The sequence below is a fragment of the Sturnira hondurensis genome, unplaced genomic scaffold (assembly GCF_014824575.4).
Source record: "Sturnira hondurensis isolate 20B ecotype Veracruz unplaced genomic scaffold, ASM1482457v3 Scaffold0024805, whole genome shotgun sequence".
Taxonomy (NCBI): domain Eukaryota; kingdom Metazoa; phylum Chordata; class Mammalia; order Chiroptera; family Phyllostomidae; genus Sturnira; species Sturnira hondurensis.
Window position 1 is genome coordinate 5032710 of NW_028097436.1, and position 26265 is coordinate 5058974.

General features: G+C 37.6%; 1 protein-coding gene across 2 annotated transcripts in view; it reads right to left on the reverse strand.

The window, feature by feature from the left end:
- Positions 1-26265, reverse strand: part of DIAPH3 (diaphanous related formin 3) — a 475029-nt gene that overhangs the window by 185545 nt on the left and 263219 nt on the right. For both annotated transcript variants that reach the window (XM_037038667.1, XM_037038668.1), the window contains 2 exons: positions 22254-22493; positions 7881-8010 (listed from right to left, as the gene is read on the reverse strand). In XM_037038667.1, the coding sequence (XP_036894562.1) occupies positions 7881-8010; positions 22254-22493 (370 nt within the window). The remainder of the gene's footprint in view (positions 1-7880; positions 8011-22253; positions 22494-26265) is intronic.

Below are 26265 nucleotides of genomic sequence, written 5' to 3' on the forward strand. Positions count from 1 at the left end.
CACTATTCACAGAGACTCATGTTTACCTGCACCATTACTGACACCACAGGCAGATCTATGTCAACAAGAAATAATCATTGAAAAATAATAGCAACAACAACTACAACAAATACAGAGAATATTTATGTGGTGCTTACTAGGCGCTATTCAAACTTTATGAATATTTACACATATTAACTTATTTAATCCTCATTACAAACCTCTGACTTTGCACAATTATACAATCCTCATTACATAGGTCAAAAAGAAAAAAAAAAGGAGCAAAACCAAAAAACAAGCAAACTAAGCCCCAGAGAGAATAAAGAGGTCGCTCACCAAGGCTATGCCTTTATCAACAGGAGGATCTGGGGTTTGAGCCCAACTGTCCAGCTGCAGAGTAATAAAAGCCTCCCCCACCACGCAAGGCCTATACCATCTAACTGGGATCACGTTTTTATTTTGCCCACTGAAATCATTTATTGGAGTTACTGTCATTGTCACTACCTGTCAACAAAAATTCCTCAATTCAGAGGCATATTATGAATTTAAGGCATATGAAGGTTTTAACTGCTTTAGTATTTGCATATGACTTAAGAAAAGGACGCTCCATAAACTCAACTGTTAAACACCAAAATGTTTCACGACTTAATGATAAATGCTTTCCACATCTACCTATCAGCGTAATTTCCCTTAGCTGTTTCCTAATACTCAAAGATGATAATGCTGCCTCCATCAGTCATGGGACTGATGACAAGAGGGGACTGAGTTGAATAGTGCCCCCCCCACCCCAATCCATGTCTACACAGCAGCTCAGAACTTATCTGGAAACAGGATCTTTGTAGAGGGAATCTGTTAAGGATCTTGAGAAATCTTCATGGATTTAGGGTGTGCCCTGAAGGAAAAGACTGCTGTGTCCTTATGAGGGGCGGGGAGGGCACAGTGACACAAAGAAGGCAGTAGGAGATGGGGCAGAAAAACGCCAAGGACTGCGGGCAGCCACTAGAAGCTCAGAGAGAGGCACTGGACGGTTTCCCCCTGAAAACCTGCGGAAAGCACCAATTCTACTGATATCTTCATTTCAGACTTCTGTATTCCTCAACAGGTAGTTGAAAATTTTCTCATTTAAAGCACCCCAGTGTGTGGTAATTAGTTATGGCAGTCTCACAAAACTAATATAATTACTAATTCAACATGTTATAAGCTGCACAAACACTGCGGGCAATTTTACCTGCTGTATCTGATCAATTCCCCGCCTCCCCATTGGTCCTATGTCAGCCTCGTGCACAATGAGATTCAGCCTATTGCCTAAATTTTCCCATCCACACTTAGATTTCTTGATGGTATACACATTTGCTTTGTCAAGCTGTCTTTCAGGATGCTTTCATTCTGAAATTTTTTTCATCTACCTTGTTTGAAATTTCCACCTCAGGTTGCAAACTGAGGGGCAGTAAATATAACTTTACAGCCAGCAGTGTGAGAGAGCCCCAAGACCTTGGTCGTCACTGTTGACCCTGCCCTGCTATTTGATGTTAGCTATGGCTCATAGGTGACACTCATATAACTGTTCGAGTAGCTATTTCAAATCTGTAGCTGGCCAAAAATCTGAAAACACTGTAAACTGTTAGTTTCTCGAAAAGATTAATGCTGTACTGATGCCACTTTCCATCTGCTAACCTCCAAAGAGATATAGAGGGCTTCCTGATGTAGTTTTCTTCTTCATCATCATCTATCAGCCCAAGCACCGGCCAACTCAGGAAATGTTCCTAGCTCAGTATCTTAAAAAACAATCTTTAGCTGTGAGTGGTTTCTCCATGCCCGATGCTCTTCACTGTCAGTCCACGGAGTCCTTTACCCTTACAGACATTTTGGCAATTTCTTTCTAAATTCCTATCTGCTGCCTTCCAAAACAGTTTATATTTGCACTATACAATACTGCATGAAAGTCTCCAATTTAAATTTCTGATGGCAACTTTTCATAGATAATCCCTGAAAATAAGCAGGCAGAATTTAAAACAAAATGCTGTTCATCAGACAACTTGGGCCTTGTGGATCCCAACCAGTACACCATGCAAGTATTAATTTTAGAGGTATTTCCCTTTTAGTAAGTATATGCAAAAATATGTGTGAATTGCAATTTTCAGGAGTTTAGCTTCTCTATATTTGACTTGTAATAATATTAAAATTATGGTTCCTAAGTATAGTTATTAGATGGCTGCAGACTGTCAAATTAGATCATTGAGGCCAACGACCCAGAAGTCATAGACTAGCTTTATAGACACAGCTTGTTACTCTACCACCAACCTGTAAAACCAGTGCCACCAGCTAGGAAACACCAAATGCTTATACCATTTCCATAGAATAAAGGGTGAAAATTATATAAGTAAAACCATTTATCCATTTCTCCTCTTTTGGAAAGTGTCAAAAGACGATTCAGTGTAACTAGCCTTTATCAGCTACTTGCTTATAATAAAATTACAAATATTATATTAGCAAACTATTATAATAAAATTACAACTATTACATTAGCAAAACAGGGAGATATGGCAAAAAAGTATACATTGGGATGTGGTCAGTAAAAGGCAAAAAAAAAAAAAGACTCAAGTACAATTCAGTATAAATGAATGCATTCTAAAATAAAATCTAGGAGATGCCATAGCTCTAATCCTGAAAGTAAATGTAAGTATTCATAAATATATGTATTAAAAATACCTCAATGTTTCTTTCTATGTGTACTAATTCATGTGTCACGTCTATTTTAAAAAAGGAATTGAGACAGACTTGTAATTATTTAAAATCTTGTGATAATCCATGGTTTGTACAAGAACCTCTGACATTCCCTAGTTGATTACTAGCGAAGGGAACGATCTGCACAGCAGGTCCATGACTGTTTCTTCGACTGATCTGATGAAATAAAAAAATCATTCAGGCAGGCTACTCTATTCTGTAGCCAAACATTTCTAAACCAGAAAAGTGAGCGTATTAGTTTGCTATGGCTACCGTCACAAAATACGCCACTGAGTGGCTTCAATAACCAACATCTATTTCCTCAAAGTGCTAGACTCCAGCATAAGGTGTCAGGAGGTCGGTCTGGTCTGAAGCCTCTCTTGGGTTTGCAGGCGGCCACCTTCTCGCTGTGTTCTCGTGTGGCCTAGCGCGTGTGTGCGGGCGCATCTTGGGTGCCTCTCTGTTGAGGCCAGTTCTCCTCTTGTAAGATGACTAGTCAGGTTGGATCAGGGGCCGCCCTGACGGATTCATTTTAACTTAATCGCCTCTAAAAGCCCTGTCCCACATACAGTCACATTCTCGGGCATGGAGTTGGGGCTTCATTGTATGTATCAGGACAGAATTCAGCCCAAAAGGGCATATAGATTTTTTTGCACTTTATTGAAAATCCAATGAAAGTAATATCCTACGTGTTTGTCTTTTCTAACAAAACTATTTTAATATAAATGCCCTCCCAGCAACAATGTGTACTATCAAATTACTTCACTATATTCAGAGAAATGTATAATAATGTGTATTTTCAAAAACTTTAATATCCTACAATTGATTTAAGACATGGAATGAATTACTTATCTCAGAAAAGTATGGGGCCCCAACCTACAGACTTCACGACATAATGGTTTAACACAATGTTACTTAGGTTGTTAACTTGCTACACAATAAATATTTTAGTGAACTGACAATATACATTCAAAATATAAAATGTAATTGAATTACTACTACTGAATATTTAAAATACATATTCTCTCTACAATATTCGCTAATAAATTCTAATTGATATTTTTGGAGGTCTATAGTATAAGGAGGTTAATGGAAGCCTTTGAAAATGCTTTGTGCTTCTTATTGCAGATGGATTTGAAATTTTCAACACTGTGCAGTTTCCAGGTGGCAGTCACCTGGAAATTAAGTGTTCTAAGTGTTCACAGTAGGTGAATAAAAGACAAACATTTGGTATTTAGTAAGGCATTTATCATAAAATGTTGGAAAGTCAGGAGGAATTGAAAACCAGGAGATATATTTAAATAAACAAATATTTGGATTAGACGAAGAAATTACTAGCTAAAAGCAAACAAATAGAGTCTTAAAAGCAGAGAGGTCTTTAAAATGGAGAGAAAAAAAATCAAATATATCAAAGAATGCTCCCAAAAGCTAAAAATGTGGAAACAAAAATGTGAACAAAATAGAAATGGGTGATCATTAAATCTACTCTGATAATACATGGGATGTGGCTGTTTCTCTCGAAGAGAATTACACTCCCAGCAGTTCCGGGAATGGTCTCTAATATATACTAAGAATTTTTAAATAGTGGTCTAAGATTTTCTGCAAAACCTACAAATTTATCCTTAAGGACAAAGTGTAACGAATACACAGAGACTGGTGAGGTTCCCAATAAGGACCAGGAAAAAGCACCAAGGAGAAGGTGACATTTATTTGTTACTTGATGAAAGAGAAAACTAGACCATTCAGGCCACAGCTGCCACTTCCCACAGATTGAACTTGGAATCTACCGCCGACCTCTTGGTTGAGATGGTCAAAGGTGGTAAAAAGGGCAAATGAGAAAAAGGAATGGAATGAAAGGGGCTAAGGAGGATTTTCTCAAGTAATTAAATTTGGGGCAGGAAAGGTTCAGGGTATAGGAATCAACAGCCACATTTTATGGCATATTATGACCTACAAATTGAGGTGTAGCTGGAGATGGCAAGTAAGCTGATGAATCTACAAGTGTAGAGCTTAGAAGAAAAGTGTCTAGTAAAAGCTTGTGAGTCATTAATGTTACAGTGGTATTTAAGCCCTTGGAACCTGAAGAGATTACCTGCAGAGAAGCTACAGACAGAAAAAAAGGGAAGGACTCAGTAGTAGGCTAATAACACCAGCAACACTAACGGTTGCATAGAAGAATAGGAGGAAGTAAAGAGCACCGAAAGCAACAGGAGGAGATAGCTGGGACAGAAGCCCTACATGAGTGACAGAGCCCGAGTACCACTAAGTCAGAAACTATGCCTTGGATCAGTGGCAAGACAAGAGCACAGTTTCTGGCACAGACTAATCACGCAACATATGCTGGTTTAATGAATGAGTGAGTAAGTTACAGAGTGAACTCGCATGGTGCTTCTACAATTCAGAGTTGACTACCTAGGGAATAGTGGAAATATATGCTAGAGGTATGATGACCCTACAAAGGACAGAGCTGAACAAGATGTCATTGTAAACTTACCTTTGTTCCATTTTAATATATACCAAGAACTCCAGTTTTGCCATATTTTCTATTCATTAAAAAAAAATCATCCCAATTTAATGAAGCAGGTTGTGTGAAATAATCAATAAAACCTTCATAGATTAGAGTTCATTAATTTCACTTGTTTAGACAAGGGAAAATGTATTCAATCCTTAGAAGTCCAGAAAGGAAAGAACGATCACAATCGTATACAGAAATACAATAATGACCTGAAATATTTTCACTGAAATACAACAGATAAGCTGTAAGCTATTATCTCTCAGAAAAGAAGCAGCCCTAATGAAGTAGAATTTTGAAAATTGTCATCTGGGTAAGCTCATTAGTTGCAATGAAAGTTCCCCCTGCTGATCCAAGAGTACCTAATGGCCAAGATTTGTTATGTCTCAAAAAACAAAGGTACTTTTTAATTCATGAGATAGCTCACTACGGAGATTCCAAATCTAGAAACTTTAAAATAATGATATATAAGAGCACTGAAATACTCCAAAGCAAACCGACTTATTTCATCCAAAACATTACATTTATTCCTCCAAAATCTCATGCATTAATAGGGTAATATAAGCATAGAAAGAAATTATGCTCCACAGTTACCTGCACTATAAAAACAATTATCTCAGTAGTGGCTACTCTACCTCAAACATGAAGTTTGCTGCTCCCTGAGAAACACATTAGCGGTATCTGCTGACCCATCCACATATGCGTTCCTCTGCTATAACAGATGGAAGCTAAAGCCTCCAAGGCCTGTACTGCCCCACAGAAACACCAGAAAGGAAAACAAACAGAAGAACCTAATTACTAAGTTACAACTCTGCAAGACCTGATGAAAGTTAAATAGTTTTCAAAAGTAAAATAGGGTAATATTTGTACAGAATTTTACATACAGTCAAATGACTCATGACAAATGATACTTCAAAAACTTAATTTACAAGCAAAAGCTGCCAGGACATAAGTTCTGTGATACAGACTGCATCTGCAAGAGAAGTAAGTCCGGGCTTGCTGTTAAGTTCCAGGACTAGCAGGAAAGAGGGCGAAGTGATGGGAAACACAAACTGCTGTTAGCAGAAAATGCCTGCACTACTTTTAACTCCTGCTCAATACCTAGTGTGGACATAAGCTAGTAGCTGCTCATCTACCTTTTCACTAGGGGAAAAAAAGAAGGAAACTTTCACTGTATTTCAAGGCACTTTGCACCACTTTTTCATCTACCATTCTGTTCCTTATAAAAGATAATGTTCATCAAGAACACCTATTTTCAATTCCTCTTCATTATTAATTCACATTTTACTCCAAAATTTCAGACATCTCATTTAGGAAAGTCACCTTCCCTAAGTTAAAGAACTGACCATGTAAAAACTATTTTTGAGAGTCACCGAATTATTTTAATTTTTTTCTTCTATGCCCTTTGGCCCCATCTCACATTGTTTAATATACGACACAATTTCAGTTATTTTCATTCTTAAATTTCACACACAAAATATTCTTACACCAAGCACATTTCAAAGTAGCACAAATAGAAAGTGAGTAATTCAATTATCATTCAAGCATTGGGAGGCAGGAGCGAAAAGTAAAGTTAAAGGCTTAGTTTCGGTCTTAAGAAACCCAGACCAATATTCCCAGCACCTACCCACACCCCAAAAACATACATCTCAGGAGAAAGTGTCAAAGAATATACCATCTCATCGAATCACATGACTTTATGCGGGTAAATTATTATAATCCCCATTTTATAGGAGGAAAAACAATTTAAATGGGGTAGGGAATGATAAACGTGAACTTTTTGATTTAAGAAGTATTCACTATAATATGGAAAAAATAAAATATCTTTCTTTAAGTTGACAAATTCCAAATTTAAGAAGGAAATAAACAAATGATAAAGTACTTTGACACTGCTAATGACCAGTGCTCCACACAAACAGGACAGTCACCATTTCCACTGAGTTGTCCTCCAAAACACATATGCGTACACTTGTGTGTCTTCATACATGTGTGCATTCGTAATGGGTTGTTGTGAGCCAAATTAAAGCCTCCCATAAGATCAACATGATATACAAATAAAAACTAATCAAAAATCACAACTGATCATCTTATAACCAAGTATTAATAATAAGCTCTAACTTTCTATGACCATTTATAACCTGATCTAAACCCACAGTCAGGGCTACAAGCAGGTTAGGAAAGGGGCGAACTGACTCTCTGGCGGTTTGGTGTCTACTTGGACAGGGAAAGCAGGCTCCACCTGCAAGATGGGTGGAGATAGATTCAGGACTTGGGCAAACAGGGGACACTGATTACTGGTGCTTGGCTCAGATATGCAAGAGTCCCCAAGTGCTTGTCCCCAGTGTATGACACTGAACCAAGGGAGCATGACGCTGGCTACCAGTGGAGCAGGCTTACCAGAAAAGGTGGGGCTGGCAGGCACTCCTAAGGTTTAAACTGATTTTTAAATATAGGTAGGGCCTCATTATTCACTCAAATTAGACTCGTAGCTTCAATAATGACAGTTTATAAAACCAATGTTCTACAACGTCCATTTTTAAACGGACACATTCAGTATGAAAACACTGTGACAGATGACCAAGCGTGCTCAAATAAAAGGCACTACTTTCTGTCTTTAAGAACCCAAGACCCGGAACAGCGGCATGTTTTCCATAAAGGCACAAACCTTTGCTAGCTTTGTCCAAATGTTCCAAATCGTTCACAAAATTCAGAATATCAGGGTACTTTTCTTCACATATTTCCACCAGAAAATGAAGTAGTGTCGTTTTCTGATCTGCTGATTTTGTGTCCTTTAGCTAAATAGGACAAGAGGTAGAAAAAACACAGAGTCAAACACATGCCTATTAAATAATGTTAATACTGTGTTTTCTAGATAAGAATAAAAGAGTAAAATTAGTTAATTCTATTTTTGAAAAGCAAATATTTAAATACTTGCAACGCTACTCTTTACATGTTGTTGTTTGGTCAAAGTCATTAACATTCATTGAAACGAAGGAATAAGTTCAACCCAATCTGGTAAGCAACATTTTATGAGGAAAATACATATAGTAAGTACCTAAGAAAGGAGAAAAACCTCAAAGTTAATGCAATAGTGTCTTTAAAACACCCCCACATTTGGTCATTTTTTTCACTTGATGCATCCAGATAGAACGTGCACTATTTACTGTAGAAGCTGCAGATGCGAAGATGACACAGCCATTCCTCAAGAAGCTGTTTAGTGAAAAAACAAAGGAACAGAGAGTAGGTATTTACCGTGGTGTGCCGAATAGTAGAGTAAACTAGTCACAAAGCACATTTAGGAGGACATGCTGTCTAAATTGAACATCGGTAGAGAGGAAGTTGCATGCGGTTAGGGAAGGAAAGAAAAAAATCAAAAGCTCGGCGTAACGGGCAGAAGGAGCAGCTGTGGCAAACGGCCATGAACGTGGAAGAAAACGGCACAGCGGAGGCATCCACCGGACTCCAAAATACAAGTGTGTCAGGGAGAGCAAGAAGGTAAAAAGATATAAATGTGGTAGGACAGAAAAATAAAGAAAATAAAAGAAAAGGTAGGCCATGCAATCGAAGTAGGATTTTTGACCCCTAAAAATTTGGAATTTTCAAGCAGATGACCACATTTTAGAAAGCTCCCTGTGTGGTAGTGTGGATAAAAGATTAAAGCAAGGGTAGTAACAGAAGCAGAAAGAGTAATTTAAAGAGCTGTAGCAATAATCCAGGCAGGGGAAGATGGCAGCCTGAGCTGAAGTAATGCTTCGGGAATAAAGGTCACGGGGCAGAGTGGACACAGAAGCTCAGGCAGTGCTATTAAGTGAGACAAGCCAGAAAGGATGAGAACTGTTTGGGTGGGGTGGGCAGCGAAAAAGTCACTTCAGTTGTGAACAAGTCGAGTTTGAAGTTTTTAAGTAATATGCAAGTGGGAATGTCCCCAAAAGACAGATTTATATAAGTGTACAACGGTGTTTCTCAACCTTTTCCACCACTGCCAGCTAAGGGGCTTTTTAAGGAATTTCCCCCCCTAGTTGTTTGCACCCATGGAATTTTTAAACCACAGGCACACTGTACATGTATTTAGGTACTGTACGTACTTCTGTGCTTTACATATAACAACAGTAAGACATTTTTGCTTACCAAGAACAAGTTTTCTGTCCCTTCGAAGATGAAAAACTGTTGAAAACTCCTCAGGTGGTTGGAACTTAAAAGGAATCAACTGGTCTAAGACCATCATTTTGTGAGCTGTTAGCCCTAAAGCTAAACATTTAATCAAATAAACTCCAACAGGTACACAGAATGAAAGAAAGAACAGAGGCTTGAAAATCAGAATGGAACCATTCTAAGCTGAAATGGCCGAGGAATGCAACCTGAAAGGAGAGGTGGCGAGGCTCAAATCCAAGCAATAAGTAGAAAGTTAGCTTGTGTTTTGTGTGCTTATTGGGTAAGGAATGCTGAGTGGGAACACGGGACAAGTGGATAATCTGGTAGTGTTGCCTATCACTGAGGAATCATCCAGAGCAGATACGTGTACGAGGTGGGGAAAAATCACTCTTTGCAGACCAGGATTTAATTCAGAGCTGGAACTTCTTGGCCTACCTAACTTGGACAGCCTTATTTTCTTGCTTCTTTTCTAACAATTTCCCACTTTAAAATATGTATGTGTCAGCCCTGGCTAGGTTGCTCAGTTGGTTGGAATGCTGCCTCATAGACCAAAAGGTTTCAGGTTTGATCCCTGGTCAGGGCACATACTTAGGTTGTGGGTTTGATCCCTAGTCGGGGCATATCTGGGAAGTAACCCATCACTCTTTCTCTCACATCAATGTTTCTCTCTCTCTCTCTTCTTCTTCCTTCCCTCCCTCCCTCTTCCCCCCCTTCCTCTCTCTCAATTCAATAAATATGTCCTTGGGTGAGGATTAAAAANGGAAAAATCACTCTTTGCAGACCAGGATTTAATTCAGAGCTGGAACTTCTTGGCCTACCTAACTTGGACAGCCTTATTTTCTTGCTTCTTTTCTAACAATTTCCCACTTTAAAATATGTATGTGTCAGCCCTGGCTAGGTTGCTCAGTTGGTTGGAATGTTGCCTCATAGACCAAAACGTTTCAGGTTTGATCCCTGGTCAGGGCATATCTGGGAAGCAACCCATCACTCTTTCTCTCACATCAATGTTTCTCTCTCTCTCTCTTCTTCCTTCCCTCCCTCCCTCTTTCCCCCCCCTTCCTCTCTCTCAATTCAATAAATATGTCCTTGGGTGAGGATTAAAAATAATGTAAAAGTATGTATATAAATATACATCCGCATATGAAATATTTTTACAAATCCTACGATCACTAAACATTACTATCACCATGAGAATAAAAGTTAGTATACAACACAAGAATGGGGGCTATTCTATGCCATCATAAATATAAACATATACAACTTATTAATACAAACCCAGAGCATTCCTAGAACATACAGCTACCTTTCTAGACAGCCTGACTTTCCTATGATTATCCATGTAATAGGGTCAAAAACTACATCAACCTACTCAACACACAAACTAATACTGAATCACTATGTTGTACACTTCAAACTAATATAATACTGTATGCCAACTGCACTTTAATAAAAAATGAAAATATCTCCTGGCATTTTAAAAATTTATATCAACATTTAATCCATTATTTAATGTCTTTTAAAAGGAACACAAATCACAAAATCTGGCTGAGTGTTTTGAAAGAGTATAGGAGGTCTGTCTGGAAAAAGTCCACCCATTGTTAATATAACAAGAATGAGCTGAGTGACATCGATGTAACCTGGCAGCCAAGGAGAGTGGACTGGAACATACATGCGTGAATAATGATGACCTTACTGTACTAGTCAGTGGCGGGGGGCGGGGGGGAGGTAGTAGTGAGCATGTGTACTGTGTGGCCTTCATATTCGAAATGACTGAGTGAGTAGAGCAATGGATCTACATCAACATTTGCTTTAAGCTTGAACATTCCTCTGGGGAAACTACTGGGATGATTCAGAAGGCTGTAGCTTTGGGCAACTGGTGACTGACAGCTTCATCATAAGGCGCCCACTCACGCATCACATCTTGGGCAGAGTCTTTTGGTGAAACACCAAATCACCCAGGTGACTCAGTCCAGATTTGGTACCCTGTAACTTCTGGCTTTTCCCAAAACTAAGATCACTTTTGAAAGAGAAGAAATTTTGACCATCAATGAAATTCAAGAAAGTAAGACAGGGCAGATGATGGCAACTGGGAGAACTGTGTGAGGTCCCAAGGTACCTATCTGAAAGGGACTAAGGTATCATTGTCGTATGTACATTGTTTCTTGTATCTTGTATCTTCTTCGGTAAATGTCTCTATTGTTCATATTATATGGGTGGATACCTTCTGGACAGACCTCATACTTCAAATGACCCGAATACTAGAATGGCCACTAACATGCACGGTTGACCTGGTAATGCTGAAACACATCCTAAACTAGTTACATAGCCTTGGGCAAGTTACTGGCCCTCAATTTTCACAGAAGTAAAATAAGAATACAAACTAGACAGAGAAAAAGAACTCTTTAATTCATTTTCTACTCTAAAAATATTAAATATGCATTCTAGTGGATTTAGTGCTGGTGGATGTAGCAAAATCTAATTTGAAACAATGGTAGGATAAAAATGAAGAAACCTAGTTATAATCTCAGTTCAGAAGTTATTTTTGAATGCTTGAGCTAATTAAAATCTTTCTGAGTTTCAGTTTTTACATATGGTGAGAATGTTAATACAATTTATAAAAGTTACCCCTCAACCGTAATTGCATTCATGCTACCACCTTCAATGGATAAGGCCAGATTAAAAGTAGAAAACTTCTGCAAATGCAGTTTTCCTTTGTACGATTAACAATTAGCACAAAAGTTGTCTCTCTCTCTTTTTAATAGCATCCTAGTAATGGAGCTCTTTATGACTCCACTCCCACCCCCTTTACAGCGTCTACCTGAGGATCCTGTCCCTTCTGTGGACACTCACCTCCGGATGGTCACCAGTTTACACCCTTCCTATCGTGCTCCTTTCATGTGACACTAGATACACAGCCTGAGTGGAACGTTAAGATTAGCACCACCACCTCCGTCTCTAATTGTAAAGCCTGGAAAGAGTGTTGCAGTGCTGTTTGTAACATAGAGAAACAGCCAGCAGCTGGTAGGATTAATACACCAACCTCTATGATCCAACAACAACCAACTGGATCACTGTTGATTTTTATTCATGAGCAGTAAGATTCTGAATTAGAATCCTGGAAATGCTATAGTTTATGTAGCATCTACGAATTTACTGAACGTTAAGTCTGCAGGTCTAATACATTTAAGTATTTAGAAACAATCATAAAGCTAAACACTAATTTACAGAGGATGGTGGTATGTTGGCTGTATATTGAAAACATCTTGGTAACAGTTTAATATTAAAAAGTATACTGTGAATAGTAAAAAAAAAAAAAAAAAAAGAAAAGCAGAATTCTCCGAGGCCTCCAAAATCTATTTTTAACAATTATGACAGAAAAAATGTCCCCTGCAAATTTCCAATAAATAAATCTGAAATGAAATTAAACCTGGTAAGGAGTTCAAGAAAGAAACACAGTCAGAGATCATTTGTCAATAATGCACAGTGTCTCATTTACAAACTCTATGGCTCTAAATCTGAGGTCAGACATTTTTTATTCAGGCCTAACAGTTTCAGAAAAAATTTTGTAATTCTGCCAAGGTATTCTTCCTGCCTCAATTACTCTATTTGCTCCCTTCTTCCCCAAATCACTTAAAAAACAAACAAACTCCTGCTAACAGCAGAAAAGCACAACAAAAAGTATTTGTCAAAATCTTTACTTGCTGCTCAATTTTTTTTCACCTTTTTGATAAACATTAACAGTAAGGAGGCACATCCTATTTCCACTAATTTCTCATATCAAATGTAATCAGTGATTAAGCCAGAAGAGGAACGCTTGGGAAATAGTGATAATTTTGCTGAAGAGATCAACTTGAGCACATTCGTAATGCTAACTTTTGGAAAGAAGTGAAGCTAAAATATTTGCTTTGAAAATTCATTTAGGTTTAAAAATATGTTTTAGTTAAATTTAACAGACATTGCTTGACAGAATTCCTTTTGTATTATTGTCAACAGATTTATCTTCCTGATGAATAATCATCACTATTAAGCAGAATTTCTTATTTATATAGTGCTTCTTTAAGGTACATTTAATGTGGCATACATGTCAAATGAACCAAAAGATGGATGGACTTTCTTCAACTGCTCTATTCATTCCAGACAAAATAATGTTAAAAGCAGATACTGTAATAAATCATTGCCTAGTTGTCAGTCTGGAGCAGAAGTTCTTTGTTGCTACAGTGCAAGGTTTTGGAATATTTCTAAGGTATTTGGCACAAAGTTGGATGAGAATGGGCAGGGCAGGGGAGAGCAACAGGGGGAAATGGGACAACTATAATTGAACAACAATAAAATGAAATTAAAAAAAGAATATTCCATTGTTTTAAGCACAATGAAGAAAATTCCTAAAATAAACCTTAATATCTTGGTGATTTTCTTAATTCAAAGGCTGTAACCCTTTACTCTTCGATAGTAAAACTTATATCATATGAATATTATTAAATTAGTAATTCTTCTCCCATTATGTTCCTGTAATCTGAGTATGTTTCCAGAAACCAGTTTCAGATGTTATACACATTGCTGACCACCAGAAAAATGACAAAAGTGTGAGTACCAGTAAGGATGCCATGAACATTCTAGTAAGACTATCACTTGTGAATAGTATTAATGCTGAGAATGACAGCAGCAGCTCTTTTATGTGGCACTTGCAATGAAGCAGAGACAGGCCAAAAATATATGTTTTATGCTTAAAACACTCAGCATTCCCATTATTAAGGAGGAGAAACAAAGACATTCATGAGATCGTGTACTGAGCCCTACATCACATAGCTGCTATCTAGCAGAGCCAAGATTTGCGCCCATGCCTGCAAATTCGAACCTCTTCACCACTACACACACAGTTCCTCGACAGAAGTCTTTTTCTAGTGGGTTTTATTGTGCATCAAAAGAAACAAAATTCTCAAAAACACAGTGGACAAAAATAATAGTAGGACAAAAGAGCACTAATACAATTTAAAATACTGAAGCTCTATAACCTGAAAATTCTAGCCTGGAAAGTCTCTGAAAATGAACACCCTCATATCATTTCTAGTTCTGAGAGCATGATATTCTTTCTATTGTTTTATATTTTATGTTAATAAAATGCCACCTGAATACTATGACTCAAACAGCAAGCCTTTCCATATTGCTAATGTAAGAGTGCTGACATAAAATATGAATATGGTTGGGTGAAAACATATCTGTAAAGTTTAAACTTCAACAGATTTTAACAAGTATTCATAATAACATCATCTTTCCTCTCAAATCCTTTGCAGAATAAAGTGATTTGTATATGTATGAAATAGCATCTCTAAATATAAGTTAGAGTTATCCACACAAAAATGAATGTGTAACTACAAACTTCCAATGAATATGTCATAATTACTCAGATAAGAAGTTCAAAAAGTCAAGTTCACTAGAGAAACCAACTCACAATTATAGAATAGACAATATTTTCTGATATGCATAAACACATTAAAAATAATCACTCCTTAGATTTTTCAAAAAAAATGGTGCATCCCTCCAAATTGAATGGAATTAAAAATATTAACATGAACAAGACAAGATGTATATCTGGCATGGCCATAACCATTTTTAATTCATATAATAAAACTTTTTATAATGATTTTAAAAATGGGTAGAAGTCAATCAATACTAGGTAAGATAGATAATTGGATAAATTTATGGTATTTGTATATGAAAATTTTTTATATTTTTGCTAAATTTTCATTTTAAAATAAGAGGGTTGAAACATTAAATAAGCAAAAAAATTCCTACGGATAATAAGGACTTCTAAAATTAAAATAAGCTGGTTTTACCATATACTCACAGACATATAGTTAAAAAATTATATTTTGTTTATGAGTTTTACACCTATGCTTATGAGAGCCATTAAGCTAAAATTTTCCCTTATTGTAATGTCTTTGTCTGGCTTTGGTGTACACATATGTCATCACCATACCCTTCCCCTCCACCTTAAAACCAATGTGCATAAACACCTTGGAAAATGCAGGCAATAATGTTGCGTGTTTTGCCTCTGATCCCCAAAATTGAGAAACCACACAGATCCTTGATACAGGAGAGCTAGATAACAAGCTTCCTGGAGCATAAAGCACCTGTTTCCCAAGGTGGCAGGCGGGTGCAACCTCTGGTTTGCAGTAGCTGTGGATAAGCAGGGTGTTGAGGAGGGCCCTGAGGCTGTGTGTGGGAGAAGGGAGTCTGACAGATCAGCAATGTTTGTCCCAGGAGCAGTGAGGCACACACACAAGTGGTGTGTTTGTTGTTGGGAGTATTACAGTTCTATTAAAGTAATAATTCTAATTGACAGTAATTAATTACAATTGAAAAACCAGTCAGAAGTAATATGAATAGAACTCATCAAAAACACTAGTTAGTAAAGCCAATTGTATGTTTCTTGGAAAATGCCATGCATTAAATGGTGTTAATGACTGAGTCAAAAGGGGTTAAGAATCTAAGTAGTTTCATGTTGCTTTGGAAGTCAGTATTTCAGTGATTTAATTGGATGGATATAAAATAAGAATGGCATTTGTTATCTGCAAGTCTTTGGCCAAAAACTGTTTTACTTTCAGTAGATGCCAAATTCACTAGTGTGATTTTGCCAATATGATTAGAAGTGAAATTTCTCTCAAGTTCTTCTAAAACACTGCCTGTAGATGGAACAATGGGTTGGTTTGGTAGAGGTCTTTCTTAAAAATAATTTCATAGTGTAAAAGAAAAGGTGACCTATGAGAACCAAAAGTTAACCTGTGTGAGTGACTGTAACAGGTGGGCAACATACAAACTGCCTGTGATGGGTAGAGGTATTTGTCTTCTGCTTTTTATAATCACTGAAACTTCACCTGTGCAAGGTGGAGCCCTGTGAAATAATTCAGGATCTGCCATCAACTTTTTTCAGTTCCACTGTGTGCCTCTCATTCGTATTCCTTCCACCACCCACTTTTTCTAATTTCAAAGCAGTGTTGTTCATCTTCCCCCCAAAAAGAGAAGTAGTGGTTTTTGGAAAGTCTCTCACCACTCATCATCCTACGATGAAGAAGTAAAGTTGCTTCTCTTGTGTTTGTTTTTGTGTTGGTTGGGTTTTGCTTTTTTTGTTTGTTGTTGGTTCCAGACCACCAATCAAGGATCTTCAATTGTGAGACAAGGCAGTAGGGCAGGAGACAGCTAAAGTGATTCTCAGGTCCGTCAGTGCATTAAATCGCCAGGAACTTTTTTTCAAATGCCACTAATCAAAACCCACATCTACACATGCCGAGGTAATCTGATGCCGGGCTGACGTATGAGTGCTTCTCACAGTTCTCCCGGTTGAGAATCAATGTCCTGCATGAGGGCTGTTCACAATTTCAGGAAATCACTCACTGGAGTTGGTGGAGATATTAAAGAAAAATATTTCATCTTTTTCTAAAAAATCTTCCCTAGCACAACTTTGGTGAAGTTATTCAATTATGTCCTGTGCTTGTAAAAGGAGTATTTAGAAGATAAGATAAAATTTTTAAACACTAGAAAAGAGAACTCAGATAAAAATCAGTCTTGCACAATGACACCCCACCTTTATCACCTGACTCCCCGCAGCCACAGCCCTTGATGACCACTCTCTGAGATGAACTCACGTGTTCTACTGCCACTGAAAACACACAGTGTGCTACGGAGCGATGCCATGAATGAATTTATAGTAGAATCAATGGCTATTTGTTTCTGTAATTTCCCCCCAAATAACAGCACAAATTCTGATAAAATTAGTTATTACAGTTAGTAAAGTCTTCCAAAAATGATATCTACTACCCTAATATATGAAATTAGTTTAATCACCTTGACAAAGAGCTACACTTTACAGCTCCAGCATTTATTTGTATTCACTGATATGATTTGTTGTTCAGATCACAGTGAACATTACTAAACACATGATACAGTTACTGCATGTGGATTGATAACATCGATTTTGTATTTACAAGGTAAAGTCACCTCACACATTTCAATATGGTGTTGAACTTTGATGGTTGAGTCAATTGGTTCTTCTGCAAGATCTACTTGGGACCGAAAAGATGTTGGCCTTACAAACGGGATTTTTTAGAGCACAAACTTCAACATTATCCACATACAATCTATCAGTGTTAGCGTAGGTAGCTAGATACTAATAAAGAAGGAAGCAAAACTGGCTAAGCTTAACTAGGCAGGAAGCTACAGCTTCACACACCCCAGGCGACTGCTGCATCCTCTACACCCTGGACCTAATCCCGGAAGTGGCAGAAGAACTGGTTACGGGTCATCAGCCCGGATTACCCGAGGAGAGACAAAACAGCAGGGAAAACTCATCTGCTGGGCCCGAGTGCAGTAGAAGCCAAGATGGTGACCCTGAAAGGGAAGTGTTTAATTTGGGAAAAAGAACAGAGAGGCCAGGGAAAGACCCAGTACAAGCCCACAAAGATCTATGAAATGGATTGGTGAGAGGAAGGGTCCAGCACAAGCAGACAAAGAATTGGGAGACTGGTCCACTGGATAGCCCAAGATAATGTAATTTAAACTTGACAAAGGTCTCTTGCTCAGTAACCCATTCATTTGCCGGTTCCTTCCTTCCTTCATTCTCTGTTCCCTCTCTGTAGCTGCCAGGCCAGCCTAGCAGCCGTAGGAGCCCAAGCACTGGCTCCAAGCGCAAGCTGTCAGCTGTCTGGCCCCGGCAGCCACGCAGGCCCAAACACAGGCCTGGCCTCAGCAGCACATCCACAGCCAGAGTGCAGCCAGAAACAGAGGCTAGGCCGGAGGGCGACAGACTGAACTGCAGTCAGCTCTGGCATGGACTGAGTCAACAGCACAGAATTTCTGGACTCTGGCCCTTCTGGGCTTGGTAAAGGCAAGGCTGGGCTTCTTCCACAGCAGGATGGATGGAGATGAGACATGGGGAATCTTGGGGGCAGTCTTTTATTTCTACTGCAGTAAATCTGACCACCGTACCTCACCCTCCCATTGGTAGGTCACTGAAGTGCTTTTCTTTTGATTCTGTGAAAGGACCCCATTTCCACTGGCAATATCCTCAGGCATTTTGGTTAGGCAAGAACCTACCATTTGCTGATTAAATTTCTAAGGATATATATTTCCATTTAATCGGTAAAGCTCGTAAAAAATAGAATATAATCTCAAACTACCTATTATCACATTTTTATCTAAAGTCTAGTCATATCTTTGGAGGACTTTGATGAATGAAATCCATCCACTGTCCGAAATTACAGGTCTCAGGAAGGATAATCTATTGAAAAGCCATGCTATCAGAAAGCAAGTTACTAATTCCATTTTACTTAAACTAGAAGTAGCATTGCTGTAACGAAAGAATGTAACTATACTGTAACTATATCTTTTGGAGTGACAAGCCCTACCAGGCCCTGAATACACTTTTGTAGGAGATGAGAAAGGGGAAAAGATGGTAAGAAGACAGTTGCAATGGATTTTTTCCCACTTATTATTTGTAAGAACACAGCTCTGTACCACATTTTTCCTTTATGACACCACACATGCAAAATTTCTTATGAAGGCCAGCTCTGGCTAATCACAGAAACCACTATTTTTAGCTCATAAAAATTTTCATAACCACGTTTGCACTTCATTTTTACCACCAGAAAGACTCAAACCTATGCATCTACTATAATTTTTATTTAAATCTTAATAATAGATTCTATTTTATGTTTCTCTTATATCTCTCTTATTTCACTTTTATATTTACTTATCATAAGCTATATTAAATCTTTGGGACAGGAGAAATTAGATGAGCCCTTTTCTGTCCCTGAACTCAATTGTTTTTGTTAGCCATCTCAATGACAAATAGATACAAGAATATAATACAGCTCCTAAAATACAATGTATATGGAATTCAAAATTCACATAAATATCCCAAAGTTAATAAATTTAATATGAATCTTCATGCACAGTTCATACTTGAGATAAATGTACAAAGGATATTTACAAGTAAAAAATTGGGATAGAGAATATTAGATGTCACAAGATTACCTAGTATGTTTCAACAGCTTAAAATATAACTCTGTCTTTCTACTTTCAAATAAATTTGAAATTCCTTGTGTGGAGACTTATGATCAAACCAAATGCTTTATACTCAGTGTGAAAATTCAATCACAATTGTGAAAGATCAAACCACTACTTACAATAAAAAAGAAAACATGATGAGATATCATCTTGTTCAATATGTGCTTTCAACTTGATGCGTAGGCTAATAAAAAAATACAAAGTTCTACTATTTATTTTGTTTTTTACACAGCAGAAGTCTCCTAAGAGGGATGATTAAAATATCCAGTCTCACTGGCTGAAAATACAGTCCACTTTATTATCTGGAGACAGATTTGCAAGTTTGCAGATTGACTATAGTAAAATAACAACCGCATGCATTGCATTTGTAAAAGATTTTTAAATTACTATGCACCAATGACTGTATCTCAATACAAGATGTCTATTTTCAACTACATGATAACTAAGAGATACAGCATTGTTTCTACTGCACTGTCATTCAAGAGCTATTTATTGAGTACTTACTGTATACCAAGCACTGTCAGGCTATTCCACCTCATTCATTGGACCTAATCGCTTCCCTTCTCAGGGTACGCCTGATCCTGGCAGTCTAGCTTCTCTCTTTGTCCTTCAGCTTCCAAGTTCATAATCACCACCCCCTGACAGTTCCCCACGTGTTTCTTAAATGTGTGCACTTCCCCCCATCCCCTGCTCCATTCTACCTAGAACCTCTCTATTACTACCTTAGCTCAGACCACCACCATCCCAAAGCACCATGACTATTACCTAATGGACCCTCAAATATTTGCTATGTAATTAAATAAGGGACATCAATCAGTTGCTCTTCAAGACACTGAGGTAAATGAGGAAGAAAACACCACAAACCACCTGAACTTCATTTTTGACCAACCACTTCAAACATGTCAGTAGCACAGAATGATCTTTGACCCTTCCCCTTTTCCCTTCACTTTCCATTGTCTTCCCCATCTATCTTCTCAGCTACATTTCCTGTCACCCTCCTAGGTCACGTGCTACTGTCAGCCAATGACAGTCTCTCCCACTGTAGCCCTCTAACCAGTGCTGTCCATAGAACTTGCTTTCTGTAATGAAAGAGACCGGTTATATTTGTGTTGCCAGCATGTGTGGACACTGAGTCACTTGAAACATGGCAAGTGGGACTGAGGAACTAAATCTTTACTTAAGTTTAAATTTTGATTAAATTTAAAGAAAAACATTTGGCTAATGGTGACAATGTCGCTTACTTTTTTCTGTACTGCTATTAGAATGATCTTTCTACAAGATATCTGAAAATATCACTTGACTTATACAGATAACATGTCTTCATAAAACCTTGACCATGAGGAGTGATATTTGAGGCTTTTTGTGATCTAGGCCCATCTACTAGCTCATTTCCATTTTCTCGGCTCCTCTCGGCTCCAACTGTACTGGATCACTCAGCGTACTCACACATGCCATGATACATCTTTCACACAGACTGTTGATTCTTGCTTAGAATGCCTTTTCCTCCCAGGGAACACCCACTCACTCTTCCATATCCAGTGCAAATTTCTGTTCCTCTCGGAATACTTGACGGCCCTCCCTTAGCAGAGCTAAGCTCTCTTAACTCTGCTGCTGTAAATTTTTGTATATAAGCTCCCTTAAAACATTTAATCACAATTAATGATTTAAAGGTGAAAAATGTACATTTCACACATGCTAGGTAAATATAAATCATATTAAATGAGACCATCAGGTCAAGCACTGGGCACAACAGTAATGAGTAAGCACTCTATAAATGCGCAAAGTTTTCAATACATGTGTTAGAAACCACACCACCCATGCTAGAGACCTTAACAGAATACAGAGAGCCAAAAAGAGAGAGAGAGAGAGGAAAATGAAAAGATGGAGATGGAAGAGGGGATAAGTTCGCAAAGCTTTCATATCAATGAGAGGGTTAGGTTGGGGAACTAATGTAAGAAAAATCATGAAAGTACCGAGAGATTAACTATTCAGCAAACCCGTAGCTAAAGCTGAACTTGTTTCTCGCCTTCCCTTCCTAACTGGCAATAGCAATAATCCAATTCCTTAGCAGGGAGAGTACATGTTACCAGGTCAAGAATAAGAGAAAGCTTTCCTTGAGATGTGTAACTGCGAAGAATTTGTTATAAGGAAATCAATAAAGCACTATTACTCTGACCCATTATTTGGAAAGGAGCTCTCTTACATAAAACACTAAATATATTTGCTGTAGAAAATGTTAACCTATGGAAGAATCTAGCAGAAACAAGTATCTATAAACTTACACAATATTCATATCCTCTAAAATTATATTTAGATAAAAACATTTCAAAATCTGTTCTTTTATGTAATCATAACTTCCCCTTTATATAAAGCAATCTCACTTTTCCCTCCCTTTAGCCTGCTTGCAAAAATTAAATACACAGAAATATTTAAATAGTTAAAGGTAAATATTTTAGTGGCAATCCTAAGCAATTGTCAATATATATCATCATAGATGAAAGTACCAAAATTGAAAGACAATATTTTGATGTCCCATTTTATCAGTTTGAAAAAGCACAAGTTTATGACATGCCTTTGTTATTAAGCAAATGCCTTCAGATGGATTTGCAAATCAAAGAGAATTAACATGTGGATTTAGGTCAGAGGTTAAGAAAATTAGCTCTGTTCACTCTGGGTTTGGGTTCATGGTTCAGTTCAGGTTCTTGGCAATGAACATATCAAAATTTAAAAAAATAATTAAATATATGTAACCAGGGCTGGTATTCTACAAGTAAGTGTGCAGGCAAACATGTATTTCAAAAAAGACAAAAACAAGTAAACTCACTTTACAGAGGGAGCTAAGGTTAAATCCGAAGGTTTGAGCATTCCGGGAGCCGGCATTCATGTAGTTTCCCATTAGCAATACAAGTTCCAGCAACTTGCTAAAGCTTTTGCTCTTCTTTATCTCTTCGCAGGCGGTGCTGACAGCCATGATGTCAGGTTTGATGTTATTCACCTGCTCTTCAAACTGAAGCTTAAAGAGAATAGCACTGAGCCGTGGCCGCAGTCTCTTCACATTGCTCATCTGATTGAAAAGAAAATAGCAGATTTCCTTTAAAATGCATGGTATACTTTAGTACTGTAAGCCTGCAAGTAATCTGGGATGATTTATTGGTATGACAGTACCGAAGAAGCAATATGTCCCCTAAAACTGATAGCAGGAAACAAGAAAAATCCTGGTTGTTTTTCTGAGGAATCCAGAGCCATCCCTCAAACAACAACAACAACAACAAAAACAATTTAGATGCTTAATGAAATGAAAGCTTTAATTACATGATAAAGTTTAATTAAGCAATAAAGTACTGTACATACTTTTACAACTAAATTTTGAAAAGAGGATACAGAGGCAACAAATTACAAAGCATTCATATCATTAATTTTGTTCAAAACTGAAACATGCTGGGTCACATTTAAGTCATATTCAGAAAGGTGTACAGGAGGGTTTGTTCTCTCCAGGTAGCTATTGCTGTCCTCAGAAGCACTGCTGACTACCAATACGTGTTAGATAGAAGGAGAGTAAATAGGTCCCAATTTGTACCAAAGTGACTTTCTTCAGCAACGCAGGAAAGTGGAATGACTCCTGACACGTACTAAATTAGCAGAGTTAGACTTGAGAAGTACAGGCATAACAGGAGACGGAAGCAGTGCAAAGCCACAGGTCTGTTTGGGACTTGGGGAGGCAGGGGTTGAAAGTGTCAAAAATATACACAAAAGGGCTAGAGGGTTAGCAAGTTCTTGCCTTAAACTTACTCCCCATGTTCTAACAACACATGTAAAGGAAGGGCCACTTACCGGAAGGCCGGAGACCTAGGGCATTTAAGCTACATATGAATTCCTTGACCAAATGTATTAGGAATTTGAGACTTAAAACAGATTGATGGGACAGTAATAGTTTAACTCTTGAACTTCAACATTATTATACACATCAAAAGCAGTTTCAGTTAAGGTCAAGATAAAAATGACAGAACATGACAGGGTTAAAAGAGGAACCACTTCCATCAGTCACAGACCCGAAAGGAAAGGCTAAACAGCAACGGCTCATAAGGTGCACGGATGTCTGTCGGGGACCCAGAAAGCTATCTGATAATAATAGGTGGTTGTTACTTAGAACAAAACATGCCATACAAAAGTCTAAACTTATTAGATGCAATAGGATAATACAGACATTATTTTAACAATGCAACAATATAACCCAGCATACTCATGTGTGAGTATAATGTTTAACTCATTGCAATAAAGAGTTAATCTCAGTAAACACCTCTGAGAATATATCTCCAAATGGACCAAAATCTTACAAGGACTTGACTGAAAAGTTTCCTAGCAAATAGTACAAATGTCTAATTTACATCAGTACTCCCCCCAGGCACTTGACATGTGAAATGTTTGTTTATGTGTACACAGAAGAGATTCTAAGAGCTCAACAAATACAGTTACCAAGAAGGCCCCCTCTACAAAGTACTTTAAGGAATGTTTTAAAATTCCTTGACTTCGTGGAATGTCTTCAAATTCTTGTCTAGAGAAAATGTTTTTCTCCTAGGAGAGAGTAAAAAACTATAAGCTCAAAAAAGACATTTCTTAAAGGAAAAAGAAATGAATAATGATTTTATAGAATAAAGTTAATTAATACAAAATTTTAGAAATAAAAAGTGAGGTTCTACTAGAATAATGCTTGACTATTGAATGTCTAGTACACAAAGTAGACCTAAGCATTAATTACTTCTATAAAGTCATTTCATGTATCTTAAAATGCTCCCAGTGAACTCACTTTCTTCAAATTTTTATACTTCCTTAAATATTGCAAGTGGTATACCAGGTCTGTCCAGAAAGTATCCAATCATTTGATATGAAAAATAGAGGTATTTATTAAGGAAGATACAAGATAAAAAAACACTGCACATAGGACAATGACACCTCTGTCCCCTTCAGAGAAGGCACCCTTGATTCATCTCTGGCTCTAACCTCCTTGAGGAAATCTGGTTCACTGGCAACTGCAGCACAATGTTACTTTTGCTTTGGAAGCAGAAGCCACAGAACAAATTTTACCACAACAGGAATTTTGCCACAACATGGTTCATGCCAAGATTCATCAAAATTTCAGTCACAGTAGATTTTGGAATCCTGAGATCAGCTTCTAGTCCTTGCACTGTCTTTTGCTGACCTTTGTGACTGCAGACTGTACATGTTCAACATTCTCAGGTGTTCAACGAGCAGGTATTCTGCTTGTTGCAGGCCTTCCAGAATGTGGGTCACTTTCAACAAATTCTGGACCATCATTGAAGCTTTTGTGCCATACTTTTATCTGCACTGAATTCATTGCATAGTCCCCAAAAGCCTTCTGAATCATCCAAATAGTTTCCATGGAGGAATATTCAAGCTTAATGCAAAATTTGATGCAGGTTCATTGCCCTACTCACTCATTTTCAATGCAACAGCCACACAGTACACATGCTCATAGGACAATAGACATTATTTTAACAATGTAACAATATAACCCAGCTCACTCATCTAAAAAGAGCTGAGCAATAAAGAGTTAATCTCAACAGCATCTACCCCCCCACTGACTAGTACAGTGAAGCTGTCATTGTTCACATATGTGCATTCCAGCCCACTCTCCTTGGCTGCCAAGTTATTTGATGCTATGCAAACCTTTTTCATTATATTAACAATGGCTGGACTTTTTCCAGAGAAGCCTTGTATATTTATATTATATTGGAGCAATTCTACATAATACTCTATTATATTTAATATATCATTAAGAATAATAAGATGTACAAAAGAACACTCACTTCGGTACATATATTATGGCCTTCTAGAGGTTTGTAATGAGCCCCTAGAATCTGTTTTCAGTCTGTGCCCTTATTCATGATTTTGAAGTTAGGTATTTAGCACTTTGCCATAAACATGAGAAGGAATCCTTCAGTATTCCATGAAAACCATTAGTATTACAAAATATATTAATTTTAACATATTACATATTAGCAAACTGCTTTGTGCAGAGAGAAAAAAAAAAAGACCGTTTAAATGGCTATATGATACCGCCCCAAAATATGTTAAAGGTTTCCTGCTGACAAGCTAACCATATGCAGCCAGTATAAAGTAATTAATTTTCCTAGGAAAAAATATAACCTAGATTTGTATGAGTAATGAGTCTACCTGGCACTAGGGACAGGTAGCTTGAAAAGATAGAGCAAGTCTATGATGCAATGCAGAACAAAGTGTTCATGAAAAACCCTGATAAAGCAAAGTCAGGAAAGCCAACCAAACAACAAGGTTTTTGACTGCAGTTTTGTAAATTGGACGTGCTTTTCATATTGCTCTTTCTTCCAAATTCACGGTTAGTATTTTGACTGATACAAGACAAATGTATTTTGGTGAATGAAATTATTGAACTGAAAAGGGACATGGGAGGTCACCTGGATGTAGTCACTGTCTTTAGTCCACCATTCAGCCCACTCTGGCCCCTTAGGCCAATGGTTACCCCTTTTATTTAAAAAAAAAAAAAGACCTCAGTGAAAGCTAATGTTCAAAGATCTAAATCTTGAGACCAAGAGGATGGCTTAAGCACAGCTCTTTTTCTTATTAATCAAATCAAAGTTTGTTTCTTCAGATGGAATCAAAGAAAACAGATTTAAAACAATGAGGAAATATTTTATTTTAAACCCTGAAGAATGTTTCCTTATTACTTCACATAGTCTATCAACACTAGGGATTTGCATTTTGTTTGCTTGCTAAGAAACCTAGAACTCTGGCTGGGCTGTTAACTGTTAAGGTGAATGCAAAAATAAAGCTATAGTGCA